This window comes from Heliangelus exortis, chromosome 4, assembly GCF_036169615.1.
Source record: "Heliangelus exortis chromosome 4, bHelExo1.hap1, whole genome shotgun sequence".
Classification (NCBI taxonomy): domain Eukaryota; kingdom Metazoa; phylum Chordata; class Aves; order Apodiformes; family Trochilidae; genus Heliangelus; species Heliangelus exortis.
The window spans coordinates 9505494-9521197 of record NC_092425.1 but is presented as its reverse complement, the minus strand read 5'-3'; the positions used below and the strand labels follow the sequence as shown (position 1 = coordinate 9521197).

General features: G+C 46.9%; 1 protein-coding gene across 1 annotated transcript; it reads right to left on the bottom strand.

Annotated features, from left to right (window-relative positions):
- Window positions 1–626: 626 nt before the first annotated feature.
- On the bottom strand, window positions 627–15456 carry SRP72 (signal recognition particle 72). Its single transcript, XM_071742893.1, has 19 exons — window positions 15272–15456; window positions 13993–14113; window positions 12114–12237; window positions 11180–11323; window positions 9834–9945; window positions 8637–8668; window positions 7919–8043; window positions 7769–7826; window positions 7477–7608; window positions 6946–7074; window positions 6358–6430; window positions 5729–5793; window positions 4625–4720; window positions 4070–4173; window positions 3397–3474; window positions 2604–2741; window positions 2309–2346; window positions 1831–1990; window positions 627–881 (listed from the first exon to the last, which is right to left on the bottom strand). Exons 1-19 carry the CDS (start codon window positions 15381–15383, stop codon window positions 707–709), a joined length of 2016 nt encoding a protein of 671 aa, XP_071598994.1. The 5' UTR covers window positions 15384–15456; the 3' UTR covers window positions 627–706.
- Between the last annotated feature and the right edge of the window lie 248 nt (window positions 15457–15704).

Below are 15704 nucleotides of genomic sequence, written 5' to 3'. Positions count from 1 at the left end.
ATAAAGCTGGGGCAAGAAGGAAGGGAGGATGGGGGGGGACATTTGAAGTGATGGTGTTTGCCCTCCCAAGTAACCATTATGCATGATGGAGCCCAGCTCTCCTGGGGATGGCTGGAAGTTGTGAAGTAATTCCTTGGTTTGTTTTGCTTGTGCAACTGGCTTTTGCTTTATTTACTGTCTTTTACCCCTGTGTTTTCTCACTTTTACCTCTCTGATTCTCTCCCACTGGAGGTGAGAGCAAGCAGCTGTGTGGGACTTAGCTGCTGGCTGCAGTTAAACCACAACAGGTGGTCAATGGCTGGCTTGGATGAGACACAGAAGACTGTTTGCATCATGCATAGTTAGAGATATTGTCAGACAGATCTTCTGGAAGCCTTAATATGTGCAGGAAAAGCATAAAACTTCGTTTCAAGAAGTTCTTGATTAATCCACAGCTTTTAAATACTTGGCAATGTGGACAGATTTCTTCTTAGGGTATTGCCATCAAACTCAGATGCAGACCCTAAGTCACAGTGGGGGCAAATGTCAGAAAGGCAACGTGTTGAGCAGCCACATCTTGGTTCCTATATCAGCCCACCTCCCCCCAGACCACCTACAGGCAGGACAAACACCTTGACACCAAGAGCCTTTCAGCAGCACTTGCTTCTGACCTTTATTCTGCAACCAGCATCACCTGTTGAGGGAGAGAGGTTACACATCCTGATTTTTACCACCCTCCTTTAGCCCCCTTCTTCTTTTTCTGCTGCTGTTTCTTCTTGGTGGCTGGGGCACCAGCAGGTTTTTGGTGCCTGGGGGGGATGACGTTGCTTGTGGCTGATACAGCTGCAGCGCTGCCAGGCCGAGGGGAGGTAGGTGGGCTGCTGGCAGTCCTGCTGGCATCCCTGCAGGGAAGGGGAGACAAGGAGATACCACATGGGGTCACAAACACCTGCAAGATGTGGCACTACTGCAGGAAGCTGGCAGCAAAAAAGAGCAGCTGCCCCATAAAAGAGCATTAGATAGCATTATGTGGGAGCACACTCATGCACAGAGATCTTAAATAAGCTGTAAGATATATAGAAGGGCTGCTGGATGATGGGAACACGTCTCAAAGGGCAGGAAATCACCTTCTGACAGATGTTCACTTGACAGTGGAAGCCCACAAAAGCAAGGCTAACTTTTGAATAGACACGTGGCAGCTCATGCTCCTTCCAGGCCCCCATGCTCAGGCAGTGCAAACCTAACATCTTTCCTCTACCCTTAACCACAAAGGCATCTTTGTTCCAGCTCTCCTTGCAAATGCTGCTCAAGACAACAGTGCCACAAAAGGCTTTTCATGCTTCTGTCAAGATAGATAGCACTGGCAGTTCCCTGCTTTGATATTATTTTAGAAAAACTTCTTTCTCTCTGATGCTAGACCTTGCTGCCAGGCCTCACACCCAATGGTAAACCCTGATTCCAGCTCAAATAATCAGTTTCAAACTTAGAAGGAACTATGGTGTTTTCCTAAATCATGGGTAAAGGCTCTCCAGACACAGAAAGACTTGAAAGCAAATAGCTCAAGAGAAAACATGCAGTCATGTCATCATCATACCTAAGGAAAACACACTAAGACTGTAGGAATTCTATTTGCACATTGGCACTTTCAAGCATGCCTAATGTATCATTTTGGTTTTCAGCAACCCATAGGGATCTTGGGGAAGAGCAGCTGGTAGAAGATGCAAGTGCCAAAGTACAGTTTCACTTGTGCTACCCATGGTTGGCATGGTGACAGATTTAGAGAAAAGCAGTAAAAACGCAGCCCTTGCAGCCACCCAAGAGTTTCCCCACATCAAGCCCTGCAAAACTTACAGTTCAGAGGAGCCAGCTGTGGTTGAACCCTGAGTCCCCTTGCCAACCTGATCCTTCTTTTTGCCCTTCTTCCTTCCACGGTAGTAAGAACGCTCCCGCATCGGGAGCCACCGCTCAGGGTCAGGAGTCACTTTGGGGTCATAGTTCTTAGGCAGCTTTCCTGCAGAAAACCCAGTGCAGGGAAATGAGATTGGCATCTCACACACTGCAGAGCCATCACCAAAGCATACGCAGGGGATGTCAGCAGCCAGGAAGCACAAAGAGCCCAGATATCCACACCATCCCATCAGGGTGGTGCTCTCACTTCTGTGGAAAAATGCCTCATCCAAACAAGCTACCACTGAGGTCTGGATTGGCAGGGACCCAGCCTCAGTAAAGGGCTCCAGCTCTTGGGGAGCTCGAGGCTGGCTATTTGAAGTAACAGTCTGGTGGGCTCCCTGGAGCTATGCCAGGTCCAAAGCTAAGAAAGGCAACTTACCCTTCTTTTTTTTCTTCTTCTTCTTCACTTCTCCTTGTCTGAAAAGCAAGAAGGGAAACAGCTGCTGTGACACAGCACGGACACAGCACAAACTTCAACTAAAAACTGGATATGGAGGAAGCTAAACCATTCCCATTCTCTCTCAAAACTTGGTCTGCTTGAAGTTTCTTGCACTTAAACAACAGGCTCCCCTTCCACCATCCCACCTTCTACAGCAATGCCCCCACCACACCAGGTGTGGTTCTTGTGCCACCCCAAAGAACGAGTGCCCCAGAGGCCCTGCAGCCCACTTTACCCTGGCTCCTTTTGCTGGTTGTCTCCAGTCAGCTTCCCAGCTTTCTTCCGAACATAGGTTGCTCCATGGGAGTTCTCCAGTGCATCAACATCCACTTTCAAAGACATGGCATCTGAGGAAGGCAAGTGTTTGCTAAGACTGCAAGGGAAGGGTTCAGGGATGCAAACCAACAAGCAAGAAGATAAACATCCAGATTTGTCCAGATAGCAACTGGCAACTTCAGCATGAACAAATCTGGCATGTTTGAAATGCAGAGACCAGACATGCCTCTGGGGCTAATTCCAGCTCTCTTACCAGCTTACTATAAAAGCTGAGATGAGCTGCTTAATTCACCATCTGCCTCATTTTCCCTTTTTTTGGTACAGGGACAGAAGCAGCAACTTCCTCTGAAAGCTGGTCAGGGTGGCAAAAGCAGTATGTAAACCTAGTACTTTAGGTCAGTGAGATCTTAGTGAAGTTTTATTAGGCACAGCTCTGCATAACTACCACAGGTTTAAGATTCCATTAGAAAAGATGGAGAAGCTCCTATTTTTGGTTCCACCTAGTCTTAAGTTATCAATTCTCAGAGAGAAGGAGGCCAAAGACAAAAGAGTCCTGGGATGCCACAGTAATCAAACCAATTAGACAAGTAATATAGCTCCAGACAACTTGGCCTGGATATGCAACTGTTCTGGAAATGTTCCTTTCCTTCCTTCAGGTGAGACTGAGTCTGAATTCCCCACATAGCTATAGCCCAAGGGAGCAATGCCTAAATACATCTTTCATTTTTTTGGTACCACCATCAAAAGGATACACTTTAGCTTTTTCAGGGTCCACCAGGGAGTAGGCAGAGATGAGCTGTGCCAGAGTGTGCACATCTTTTGGGTTTTGCCTTTATAATAGAGGGGAAAAAAAGAACAAAGTTACCATGGTACAGACTCATCCTAAAGACTGGTGTCAGAGTGCAGTGTGTGCTGCTGCAGCACAGCTGCTGTCTGAGGGGACAAGCACGTGTCTGTGATCTCCTCCAGAGCACATCACCAAACATCACTGGTGTGGACAAAAGGAGGTAGCAGGCATCTCCACAGTGTCATGAAGCAGGCAATGAAAGAAGAAAAACCCCCAGGTCCCAGCAGCAAAGTCAAACTAACAGTCCCTCAAAAAAAGTCCCATCAATTACATCATAAAAATTAAATCCTAGACATCCGTAGCTCATGCAGCACTAGGAAAAATGATGCATCCCAGTCCCCAAAGCAACCTTCACTGCACATAAAAGACCTCTGGGAGAGGTCAACCAGATTTTCAACTGAACATCAGCTGTAGATCAAATGAATGATCTCCTCTCCTTAAAAAATATGGCTTTGCATTGGAGCCCTTGTGAAAAAGCAACTCCACAGGACAGCTGCCAGCCAACCAACACTGTCAGGCACTGCCTGGCCCCAGAGAGGTCTCTGGGTGCAGACCTGTTCAGCAAACACCCAACTTACTTCCAGAGTTCCTCCAAGTCACTGATTGCTTCCTTCTTCCTGCCATGCTTTAGTTTGAAGTTGGCAGCTTCCCTTATCAGTGACAAATGGACAGGAGACTTTGGCTGAAAGACACAGCAGCCATAATTATTTCCCTCATTACCAGAGCATAGGGCTCAACCCTAGCTGGCTTTAATGTCCCCCAAGACCTGACTTAGCACCCTGTCATGCAGAAAGCAGAACACCTTTTCACTCCAAGGAGTGAGGCAGAACTGCCTGGGACAAGACAGCTTGCTGCTCCACAATGCTTTCTGACCAGGGAGAAGGAATGATTGCTGCATTTGGGCAACCACTGCACCCCCATTCTACCAACAGACAGGAGCTGCTGCTCCCTGTTTGTGATGCATCCTGAAATACTGGAATAGTTCTAAAATGAACTCTTACATAACAGGAGCTCATAGGTCTCCAAATCCCCAGCTGGATGAGCTGCTGGGGGTGTGCATCAGCAGGAGAAACTGAGTTGGACTAGCTAGAAAAGACTGAGACAAATCCTTGTGCTCCTGTGGTTTGACTTGCCTGGAATTGCTGATACCACTGGATAGCCTGTGTGAAGACCTCAATTGCACTGTCAATGTCCTCTTCATGACTGTACATTGTCACCAGAGCAGACACCTGCAAACATGCAAAAGCAGCTTAAAGCAGATCCTCACACAAGCTGTCTGTAGCCAGAGTCAATAGTTAAATGAAGGAAATTCCTAAAAGCAGGGGCAGTGTGAGCTTTCTGCCCTGTCCCTAAAAACAAGCTGTGGAAATAGGCAGGGTGTCCAGAAGAGCCCTTCCTACATAGGTCCCTCCCAAAGAAATGTCCCCTCCAATCCTTCTCCTATGGTAAAAACCTGACACTGCATTCATAGAAAGAACCTTCTTGTCTTGGTACTTTCTTTGTTTGTTACTGGACAGTTTCATTGGAAAACGTTTTTCTTCCCCCATTCTCTACCCCAAGACCCATGAAAAGACAAAGCAGCACTGAAGAGATGATACAGACACCACATGTTTGTGTATACCCCAGTCACAACCCGAGGTGACTCAGGGCAAGGAGCTGCTATTGCTGACTGCCCCAAAAATTACTTTCACCACTGATATTTGCAACTGGAACACACCTGTAACTATCACACTCTGCTCAAGATGCTTACACTGTACCCTTGGGCATTTTCAAAGTCATCAAGATCTTCTCAATACCAGATACAGACATGGTGCAGACCAGGATGATGCTGTCCAGAAGGAACATCCAGCATTTTCTCCCTAACACTTATTATCCTTAAGCTGCTTCAAAACTTCCCAACAGTACATACCAGGGAAGCAGCTGCTCCAGTTATGTTATGCAAGTAAATCCAGGCAGTACACAGGTCTGAGGGATTACAAAGAGAATAGGAATGTAGGCAGAGAGCATCTCTGCTAACAGGCAGAGTACTTCTGTGACTTAAGTTCAGGACACCTGATGCAACTTATAATTCCACCTTTGTCCAAGACAAGGACATGGGCTCAAGGAAGATGGGCTCAGACTGCTTGCAGACACTCAGGTGAGCCAAAACCACAGGGAAGAGGCATCAAGGGCCAGACAGTACACAGCTGTGCTACAAGGGAAAAAACCTCATACAGTTCAGACAGAGTTTTGCTTACCATACCAGGCTTGTGCTGCAGCTCTTCTATGCTCCTCAGGATCATGCAGGCTTTGGTAACACTGCCTAAAAGAGACCCAGGGAGGAACATACTGAGCTGCACAGTAACACCTCACCCTGACAGTGAGCTTCCAACCAACTGTAAACAATGTGGACATAATGATCCCCTTCTCAGAACACCTTCTCCATTTTCCAAGAATAAAGGACAGCTCTCCACACATAGGACCTCTCTGCCCTTGCCACATCCTGCAAGGGTTCATGAGAGCTTGTGCAAGCAGGGTATTCTCTTTCACCAGTAACTCTATGCTGCACAACTACATACAGGAAGAGGACCATCAGGGAGCCCTACACTGCTCCCAACACCATCCTACCCCACAACAGATTCAGCCTTACTATTTACAAAGACTGTGGACATCTCTGCCAGGGATCTGTGGAACCTGGATATCCAGATATTAAGCTATGAGCTTTGTCCAGCCATAGCAACATATAGAATATCTGACTGAAGCAGCTGTCCTCTACACCCTTGACAAAACAGTGACTGTAGCAAAGATTGCCCTAAAGCTTCTTCTTCTCACCCCTTGTAACATTATCCTGTGCAGACAATCCCCAACAAAGGAGAACACTGGATACCTTGAGCAATTTTTAGCTGGGCCATCGTCAGCTTGATTTCAGCAGCATTGGCAGGGTGCTGGTCTGCAAAGTCCTGAGTCAGAGGGAAAAACAATTCAATGTGTGTGGGCACCAGGCTGCTGCTCTAGTGAATCATATCTCATGCTCAGTTACAGCAAGCTGGCAAGAGCCAAAGGAAGCTTTCCAGCACAAGCAGGCTTCAGCACACAGCAGAAGAGGGCCCCCAGGAGTGCCCATCACCCCCTTAGATTTCCATCTCAGGCCACTCACTGCATCCAAAAAGGAGGCTGATGCAAACTGCTTGGAAGCAGAGCAGCAGAGCCCAGTGCTTAATCCAGAGGTCCACTGCAACTTCCTAAACAATAAAAACCAGAGGTGCAAGGGAACTATTTCCCTTTAAGAGCAAAGTTGTTCAGTTGGGTGCAAATGCATTTCAGCAGCATTAAACCAAGACAAAATAAGCACAGACACCCTTGTCTGAAAATTTAAACCAGACAAAACAAACAAAGAGAAACAGCACTCAAGAATGTGAAGCCAAGGTTTAACATAAACAGAGGTTGGCCAAAGGAGTACTTTCTCTTCACCTACCTGCAGAAGCCCTACAGCCTTTGCATGCTGCTTCTCACGACAGAGCTGGGCTGCCTGGATAAGCACTGGGAGGAGATGCTCCGGGCTCTGTGACTGGAGGCCTGCTGACAGCTTGCGGCACTGATCTGCCTGAAGAGTGGGAAGAGAGAACACCCCTTTCTCAGCCTCTGCAAGCACCTAGCACAGGGTTCACAAAGCAGTTGTAGCTAAGGAGAGAAGCTAGTGATGGCTTCCCTAAAACAGGTACAGAGAAACAAGTCCTCTTAGAAGCACTTCAGATACATTCAAGACACCACCCCCAGCATCCCTTCGGTCCTCTCACCATCTCCACACCATCCTCCCTACAGCAGCACTCAAGGCCCTACACAACTGGCTGGCTGTTCTTTTAGGGATCTTTTTTTTTTGTCTCCTCATTTACATGCCTAAAACCAAGTGGTCTTCTGACACAGAACAGCTGCATATCTGGTTCTGCCCAGCCATACTCCAGTGGTGTAAATCTGTAGCTACTTAGTGCAGATGAGTTTCCTCTACCTGGTTAGTGTACATTGCCAGCAAAGCTTTGTTGAATTCAATGGCCTGGAGCTGTTTCTTGGAGAGTTTATGCTCAACACCTTCTGCATTGGTCAGCTTCACCTTCTTCTTTGAGTCAAAGACATTTTGGTCCTGGGGGAAGTCACACATCACAAGAAGATTTCACTACATTCCTTGTAGAAGATTTAACTGCTGCTTAGGGATAAGCCTTTCCTGGTTATCCCCCTTCTCTCCACAGAAAAAGAGAAGCAGGCTGAGTAACTACACTGAAAGCAGCAAGGTAATTCTGTACCTTGTTAATTGTGATGATGTTATTTGCAATGACAGCAAGCAGTCCTACATCTGTTGGCCTGCCAACAAAAGAAGCAAAAAGCACATTGTTAATAAACAGTGGTCTCTCTACAAATAGAAGACCAAGACTTTGTTTTAGCAAAGTCCTTACTTCAACTTGATTATTTGATTGTAGAGCTGTAGAGCATCTTCTGTACGACCCTGCAGTTGCATGATATAAGCCATCTGACCATGAATAATGGCCAGTTCAGCCTCAATGTCTTCTTCTGTCACATCCTGAAGGAAAATGAGGCAAAAAGAAAAAAAGTTGTCATCTCACCTCTCCTCCCCTGGCTTCAGCATTCTGATGGATAATGTCTATGAGCTCTCTTGGGCAGTATCAGGAACCAAGTACCCCAGCTACCAGAAGTGACAGTTGTAGTCACAGCACAAATACAACATATCCAGGTTAAACCAGGAGAAAAGAAAGCTTCACTTTCTCTTGCAAGAATCTTAAGATACCCTTAACTTGTGTGCTGAATGAGTCCATCTGCTTGAAATAAGGTTTCCCACCACCCACCCAGCATGCTGATCCATGGGGTGGGTCACAGAGTGGTCTCAGACAACCTGTACCCATTCTGCCTGTACCAGCTCAGTCAGCTGTGCAAGAACTACAGCAAACAGCCTGCAGTGTTAGCTACCCTTCTGCAACAACCACAGCTGCTGCCCCAGCCACACCAGTGGGTACCAGCAGCAGGGGCAAGTCTTGCTGGGCAGCCCTGCACAGCAGCTTTGGCTACCACCTGGCTACCTGCAGCACCCTTGATGACTGCACCCTCATTCGTGCTGGTGCAAAGCAAACACTTTGCAGAACAACATCAAGAACTTACAGAGTCCTCTGACAGAGACTGGCGGCACAGTTCTAGAAAGAAAAAAAAAAATTGAAGAACACAATTTAGAGGAGGAAAAAAAAAAGTCCAAAAGTCCTAGAGGCATGGAGGAGCATCCACTTTTTTCATGTATTCCTGAAACTTTTGCAGCATTACATCTGACCACAAGTCTGATGACTGTTGGGACTGCTCATGAGGGAGAAGAGTAGATGATACAGAAATACCAAATGCACAGGAAACATTGTCTCTCCCAGCACTGCCTTCTGAGAGCAGTCACACACTCATTTTCCTCTGGGCAGAAATGTTCTTAAACCTAACTCCTGGTATTTTCCATAGAGATCACTCAGCAGCAACTGCTCACCATCTTGGGAGTTATTTTAAGTGCTTCAAGCATGCAATATTCAGATTACAACACCCTTTATGGTGGCAGCAGTCCATCAGTTTTCAATACAGATACCAGTCACTTCTTAACTTTCTCATACACCTCACCTGAATATCTCTTGTTTTGCTCTCCAAAGGACTAATAGCACATCACATAGGCCCAAATTACACATCCTTAATAAATCAGTTATATGAGAGAACTGCTATTCTGTCATTGAAATCGGGGCAGAACTGACCTACTTTATGGATATCATATTAATTTATTATTAACAAGTAATTGCAAGAGCAATTAGATCAGAAAGAAACTAATTTTTCCACTCCCCAGTCACTTCCTTTTTTTAAAACACACACAAAATCACCCTTCCACCCCACAGAGAAAAAAAATCTTCACAAAACCCCCATTTATTCACTTATACTAATTTCCTATCTAATTCAGACCATGAATTATTTCTGGTTTTTTTATAGTATTTGTTTAGATAGATACATGTACTAACAAAATCAGGAGTTAGAATAGATGAAACACCTTGTGCTTATTGATAAGAACTTACACTCATGTCTATATCCTACTTCAAAAAGCTGCTCAAAGGCACTGAAAAGCAATCAGGGGGCTGTAAGAGAGCCAGGACATGGTACATGCCACATGGCTCTGGAAAAAAGCTGCAGAGGAACACTTCTACAAGAACACCAGTCCTGTCAGGAACCATCCAGGAACAAAAAATTCTCAAAACCTCCTTCTCTCTGATCAAGCATTCCTATAGAGAGCAAGTAACTACTTCTATCATGCAAGGCTTCCCTCTCACCTCACCATGGTTTTACCTTCTGCTTTCTGTAGCTTTTTCATTGCTTCATTCAGCCTTCCTTGCCCAATCAATGCACATGCACTGTTATAACACAGTTCATAGGTAGCTTCTCGAAGGCCCAAATCCTCCTAGTATGAAAAGCAAATTTAACACTGTATAAACACCACCTGATCTATACAGATCCCTGTATACATACAAAACAAACTGTATTTCTCATGTACATGTAAACCATTTCTTGCAAAATAAACTTAGAGGCAATTTTAAAAGGCACTGTCCTGGTTTCAGCTGGAATATGGATAAATTTATTTCTAGCTGCTAGTATAGTGCTGTGTTTTGGATTTAGTAACAATGTTGATAACACAGTGATGTTTTGCTAAGGAGTGCTTAACACTAGCCAAGGACTCTTCAGCTCCTCATGCCCTGCAAGCAAGAAACTGGGAAGTGGCACAGCTAAACCAAGCTGGCCAAAGGGATATCCCACACCATATCACATCATGCTCCAAGTGTAAACTAAGGGGAGTTGTCTGGAGGGTGCCTCAGCTCAAGAAACATCAGGGCACCAGTCAGCAGGTGATGCACAATTGTGCTGTGCATCATTTGTTTTGTGTATCATTTCATCATCACTACTACTATTACCATTACAGTTGTTGTTGCTGTTATTATCTTCCTTCTCTTCCCCATCCCACTGCAGGGAAAGTGAGGGAAGGGTCGTGTGGTATTTAGTTGATGGCTGGGGTTAAACCACAGCAGAAATGCACCTGGCAAATAGTCACAGTGCAAAGGATCTTCCCTCAGATTGCACAACAAAGAAACAATTGACAAAGCAGCAAAAAAACTACAACCTGAACTTGGGGACTACTTAAGCTGCTGGAAGAGGGCAGGTAAGAACTCTAGAGAACTACAAAGTAGATGCACAGCACAATACAAAATGCTGAGCATGCTCCAAAGACAAACATTTCTGATAAAATGAGAACATTGCAATCTGCACAGCTCATTGACACACACACTCCCAAAGCATGGCTGGGTGAGCCAGGCAGTTAGCTTTACCCTGAGCAAGGGGGTAACGAGACAGAGCAAAGTGCCAGTCACCACAGATGTCCTGCCTAATACAGGCTTACAGAGATATGCTTCCTGCTCTGCTGTGACATCTACTAATACCAGGCTCCCAGAGATGAAAGGTGACTTATAATTCATGGACAGCAAGAGCATTTATTCCTCCATACAGAGGAAACCACTGGGTGACCTTCGAGCCACTCAGAAGCCATGAAGAGACAGGAACACATTTCTATGCTGTTCAATATCAGTGATTCCATACCCTTTATTCCTTGACTCACACTTTCACGTGCACACACGCTTACTTACTGGCATCACCTTCTCCCAGGTGCTCTGTGCTGCCACCACAGCAGAGAGGTTGGTTTTCCTCTCCTCCTCATACTCATCCTGGGAGTTGCGGATGAGGTCCCTGTAGGCAGCCAGACAATCGTCGTAGCGCTCCAGCCTGTACAACTGAGGAGGAGAAGGGATCAGCCTTCAGAGTAGTATTTCCACATCTATCCTACCAACTACAGCTTTTTTACTCCCTCCCCACAGACTGGCAACAGCAGAGCATCAAATGTTTTAAGCTGAACGTCACTAACGTTTGCACCTACAGTTTACACGTGCAAGGACTCAAGCAATGCCACACCAGAGGCCTGCACACGAATGGCACAGTTCTTAATCCTAAAACAGCCTCTTTAAAAGCTGCAGTCCAAACAGTTTTGTCCTCAAACAACCTTCTTCCAGATTAGATCACCTCTCTATGACACAGAGATTAAATGGAAGATCTTTCATGCAGCTGAGAGAAGACAGCCAATTCTTCACAAAACTGTCCTGATTAACCAGGGGAAAAATAGAGAAGAAATGCAACTTTTCTGCTTCACTTCTAACGACTGAGATTCCAGGTCCCACAAACCATTCCTGGGCAGTCATCTAAAGCAGGCAGATGGTTTGACCACAAATAAACCTCATCATCTCTCTTGCATCCTCCATCCCCTTGGCCAGATGGTTATTATCAGGTCAGACCCACAAAAGGAAAGGAAATCACAAATGTAACGTCTGGTTCAGTGGCAATAAGATGACAACTGCCTCCAGCAACAGGTGACTGGAACTCCACAGAATTTCCAACAGCTGGGAACTGTACTTCTCCTTACCTTCGAGGCAGAGAAAGAAATTCTGTCCCCATACTTGCCCCAGATTAGAGGAGGGGCAAGGCATCCAGCATATGAAACTCCCACCAGGAAGAAAAGCTTGTAATTACCACTTGTCCATAAAGCTCCTTCAGCTTGTCTGTCTGCTGACTGGCACTCTGAATGGTCTTGAGAGCACTTTCAATACGATTCAGCCTGTATTCACAGTAGGCCTTCTCAAAGGCAATAATGTCACTGCAGAGATAAGACAAAGGCTGAAAGAGTCTTCACTCAACAGCATTCACCCACCTGAACACACTTCAGCAGCCCTAATCAGTCACAGACTGCTACAAGCCCCGAAAGCGAAACACCAGAGGTGAGCACATGACTCCAGAACACTGAATTATGGATCTGCTGAGCACTGAAAATATCTTAAAACTTACTTTGTGTTCAGCAGAGAAGGAATATCAAAACTTCACCTAAAAGAAGAGATTAATTTTTCTGGTGTTTCCAGACACGACATTTCATGTGTCCCAGTTCCTGCCTCCTACTGATAATGCAAATCAACTGCTTAAAGCTAAAACAATACCAAACTTCATTATGGGAGTCCTTCTTAAGGAGAAGGCATTCCATCTCAGCAAAAGATTGTCACTGAGAACTTTCAAAGACAATCGACTCACACAGAGGGAGAAAAAAAAATGTTATAAAACACAGTCCCTCCTACAGGGAGGGCCAACATTAACATTAACCTGCTTTGAAATATCAGCACAGCAGAACTGCAGCAAAAAGGTATACTGATGTTAAAATAAAACTGCCTTCAAAGCAAGCTCACACCAGCAGGGAAGCATTATCAAAAAAGCAGAGCATTGAACACTAAATTCCACCTACACCCTGAGCTACCACGTAAGCCAAAGGAAACTTCATCAGTGATTCCCTTAGTTCATCACTCATGCCACTTGTCACCAGTTATTTCTTGGTCTGTAAAAAATTATCTTAGTCCAGCTGAACGATTAAGAGAGTCTGAAAGCAAACAAATGGCATTAAGAATTAAAGCAAAGCAGTGGGTCACCCTCAGTGCAGGACAGGACAGCTTCGAGGCAGACAAGAATCACCACTTGTCCTGCTCTGCGGGATACAGAGAGACACAGAGCACAGCCAAGCTAAAGAAATTCTTGGGACAACTCTGCAGTAAAGAAATTACTCCTCCTATTCACCATATACTAAAAAAATATAAACTAAACCACTTACATCACAGGAAAAAAGGAATTTGTGAATAAGGTAATTTTTTTTTTCAGATATGAACATAAATGAGGATATGTTTCATCACACTGATGCCAAAACACACTTTTCTGGGAAACTCCTTTACAAAAGAATTATCCAAAAGAAAAAAGTTTTGCTGCTGGGCAGCTCATGGGTACCAATTTTCATTCTCATCATTGCACAAAGAGCATCTTTATTACAAAGAAAATTAGAGTCTGCTGAATGATGTACATGGGAAGCCTGACTTGTTCTCTAACAAAAGCTCTCTCCAAGGTCCTAGTTTTGAGAACCCACACAAAGGGCCTGTACCATGCAAAAGGTGAAGCAGCACCTTCAGGCTGGCAAAGAAAAGGATCCCAAGTGTGATGACACAGCCACTCAAAGCCAATAGCTTGCTGCCCCCAAGCAAGGATTTCTCCCTTCTCTCTTCTCACTCCCTCCTTAAGACCTGTCCTCTTCCCTTTTACCAGTTGGGGTGGTCAGCCATGTCACCTAGCAGAATCAGCACATGAAAGTGGCTGAAAACTTGATTAGGGACAATCCCTTCAACAGTAACAGCAAGATTTGACTGTCTCAAAGTCATCCAGACCACCTCTCACAGCCAGAATAAATCAGTGTTTCCAAATCCCAATGACTCTGAGCACCTTTTGCCCTATTTTACTGCCTATTTGTCCCCTCCACTGAATCTGCAGCAGCTTCTCAAGGACCTGTGGTTTCATGTTTTGCAGAGTACAGCAAGAAACAACTGACCTGGTTAACACTTTAGTATGGGTGTTGATTACACTGAGGGCTTCCTTGAAGTTCCCATTCTGGATAAGACACACTACTTTACACTGAAGTGCAGTCACGTCGTCTTTGCTGATCTGCAGTACTGGAGGAGAAATGAGTTTCAACACAACAATCCAACCCATTATCAGACATATTAAGGCTTTATCAGAGCCACACGTTGTTACAGTTGAAAAAAATCCAAGACAGAGGGCAGTCAGGTTAATTTAAATGGGTTCTGGTATTGCTTGCTTTGGCTCAGCTTGTGAAACAGATTCTGTCAAGATAGAGTCCAGTATGAATGCTGAACTTACCCAAAGTGGCCACTGTGCTAACATGCCTGGAACAGAGCTGCACCAAAGGAGCTGTAGGCACCTGGGCAAACCTTCCATTGGCATTTCACTTCCAGGCAGAGAGCACAGTGCCAAAACCTGAGTGCCATATAAAGTGTGTACAGGAAGAAAAGCACCTGATATAGGACAGGATGGCTCCAAACAGGAGGTCACTCTGCTAATTCTGCCAGTGGAAGGCAGTGAGGGAGAGCTAACAGAGAGGCACAAATTGTTCGTTTTTTTTTTTATATGAACCCAACTCTCACATCTAATGAATCAGGAGATGAATCCCTACGAACAGCAAAGAGAGAACTTTTAGCCAAAACGTGTCTTATCCTGCAATCCCATTTTGCATGCCAAACTCTCAGAACACCTCCCAGCGTGGGCTCACTCCCCAGCAAGCCCTGACTCCCAGGGTCAAGCACATCACCACCGCTCCCTGAGAGACAGCACTCAGTCCCTTCATGACCAAAACTGCGGGGAAACCCACGAGTGGACTCTGAAGCCGTGGCCCGCACCAGGGGCCGCGCGATGCAACAGGAGTAACCCACGGTCCGTGTGCGGGTCTCAGGCGGCTGCCCCCCATTCACCTCCCGCCTCTCCCCTCGCACCCTGCCGGGGGCCGCCAGGAGCCCTTGGCCGTATCCCGGGCACGGAGCCGACACACGGATCCCCCCTCCACGCCCCATTCCCTTCCCAGCCCCGTTCCCCACCGCACCGCCCCTCGCAGACTCCACGGGAAACGACACCGGCCCGGGGAGGGAGGGGGGGGCACGGAAACCGGGGAGGGGCGAACAGGGTGCCCGGGAGAGGCGGTCAGGGAGTCCGTGAGGGGCCCCGGCTCCCGGGGGCGTGCGGCCCCACGGCACAGAGGGGGAGGGCAGGGCCCGGTGCCGACATGGCGGCCCCGGGGCGCTCACTCACTCACTCACTCTTGTTCACGGACTTGAGGGCACGGGCGAAGTCGCCGTTCTGCCCGCAGCGGTTCACCTCGCTCCACAGCCCCGCCGCCGCCCCCGCGCCGCCCGCCGCCGCCGCCGCCATCTTGGAACCGGGAGGAGAAACACGGGGACGGCGGCGGAGAAAGGGGCGGGGACGGCGGCTGCCCCGGAGGCGGAAGAGCCGCACGCTCCAGCAGCCACGTAGCGAAGGGCCGCGCAGGGCCCCGCCTTCCCCCGGGCCTCCTGCCCTTCCCACCCACTGAGCCTCAAGTCGCCATCACACCTTGGACGGCACCTCAGTCCTCACGGCTGAACCTGCACCTCCCTCACACCTGACCCCTCCTCCCTCACACCTACCCCTGCACCGCCATCACACCTACCTCACACCTCCCTTACACCACATCCCACACCTCGGTCCTCACAC

Excerpts from the sequence above, each read along its gene's own strand:
- SRP72 (XM_071742893.1), bottom strand. The coding sequence starts at position 15,383 with ATGGCGGCGGCGGCGGCGGGCGGCGCGGGGGCGGCGGCGGGGCTGTGG. Across the intron at positions 11,324-12,113 it reads AGGAGCTTTATGGACAAGTG|TTGTACAGGCTGGAGCGCTA; the intron begins GTAATTACAAGC and ends TCTCCTCCTCAG. Across the intron at positions 8,669-9,833 it reads AAAGCTACAGAAAGCAGAAG|AACTGTGCCGCCAGTCTCTG; the intron begins GTAAAACCATGG and ends TTTTCTTTCTAG.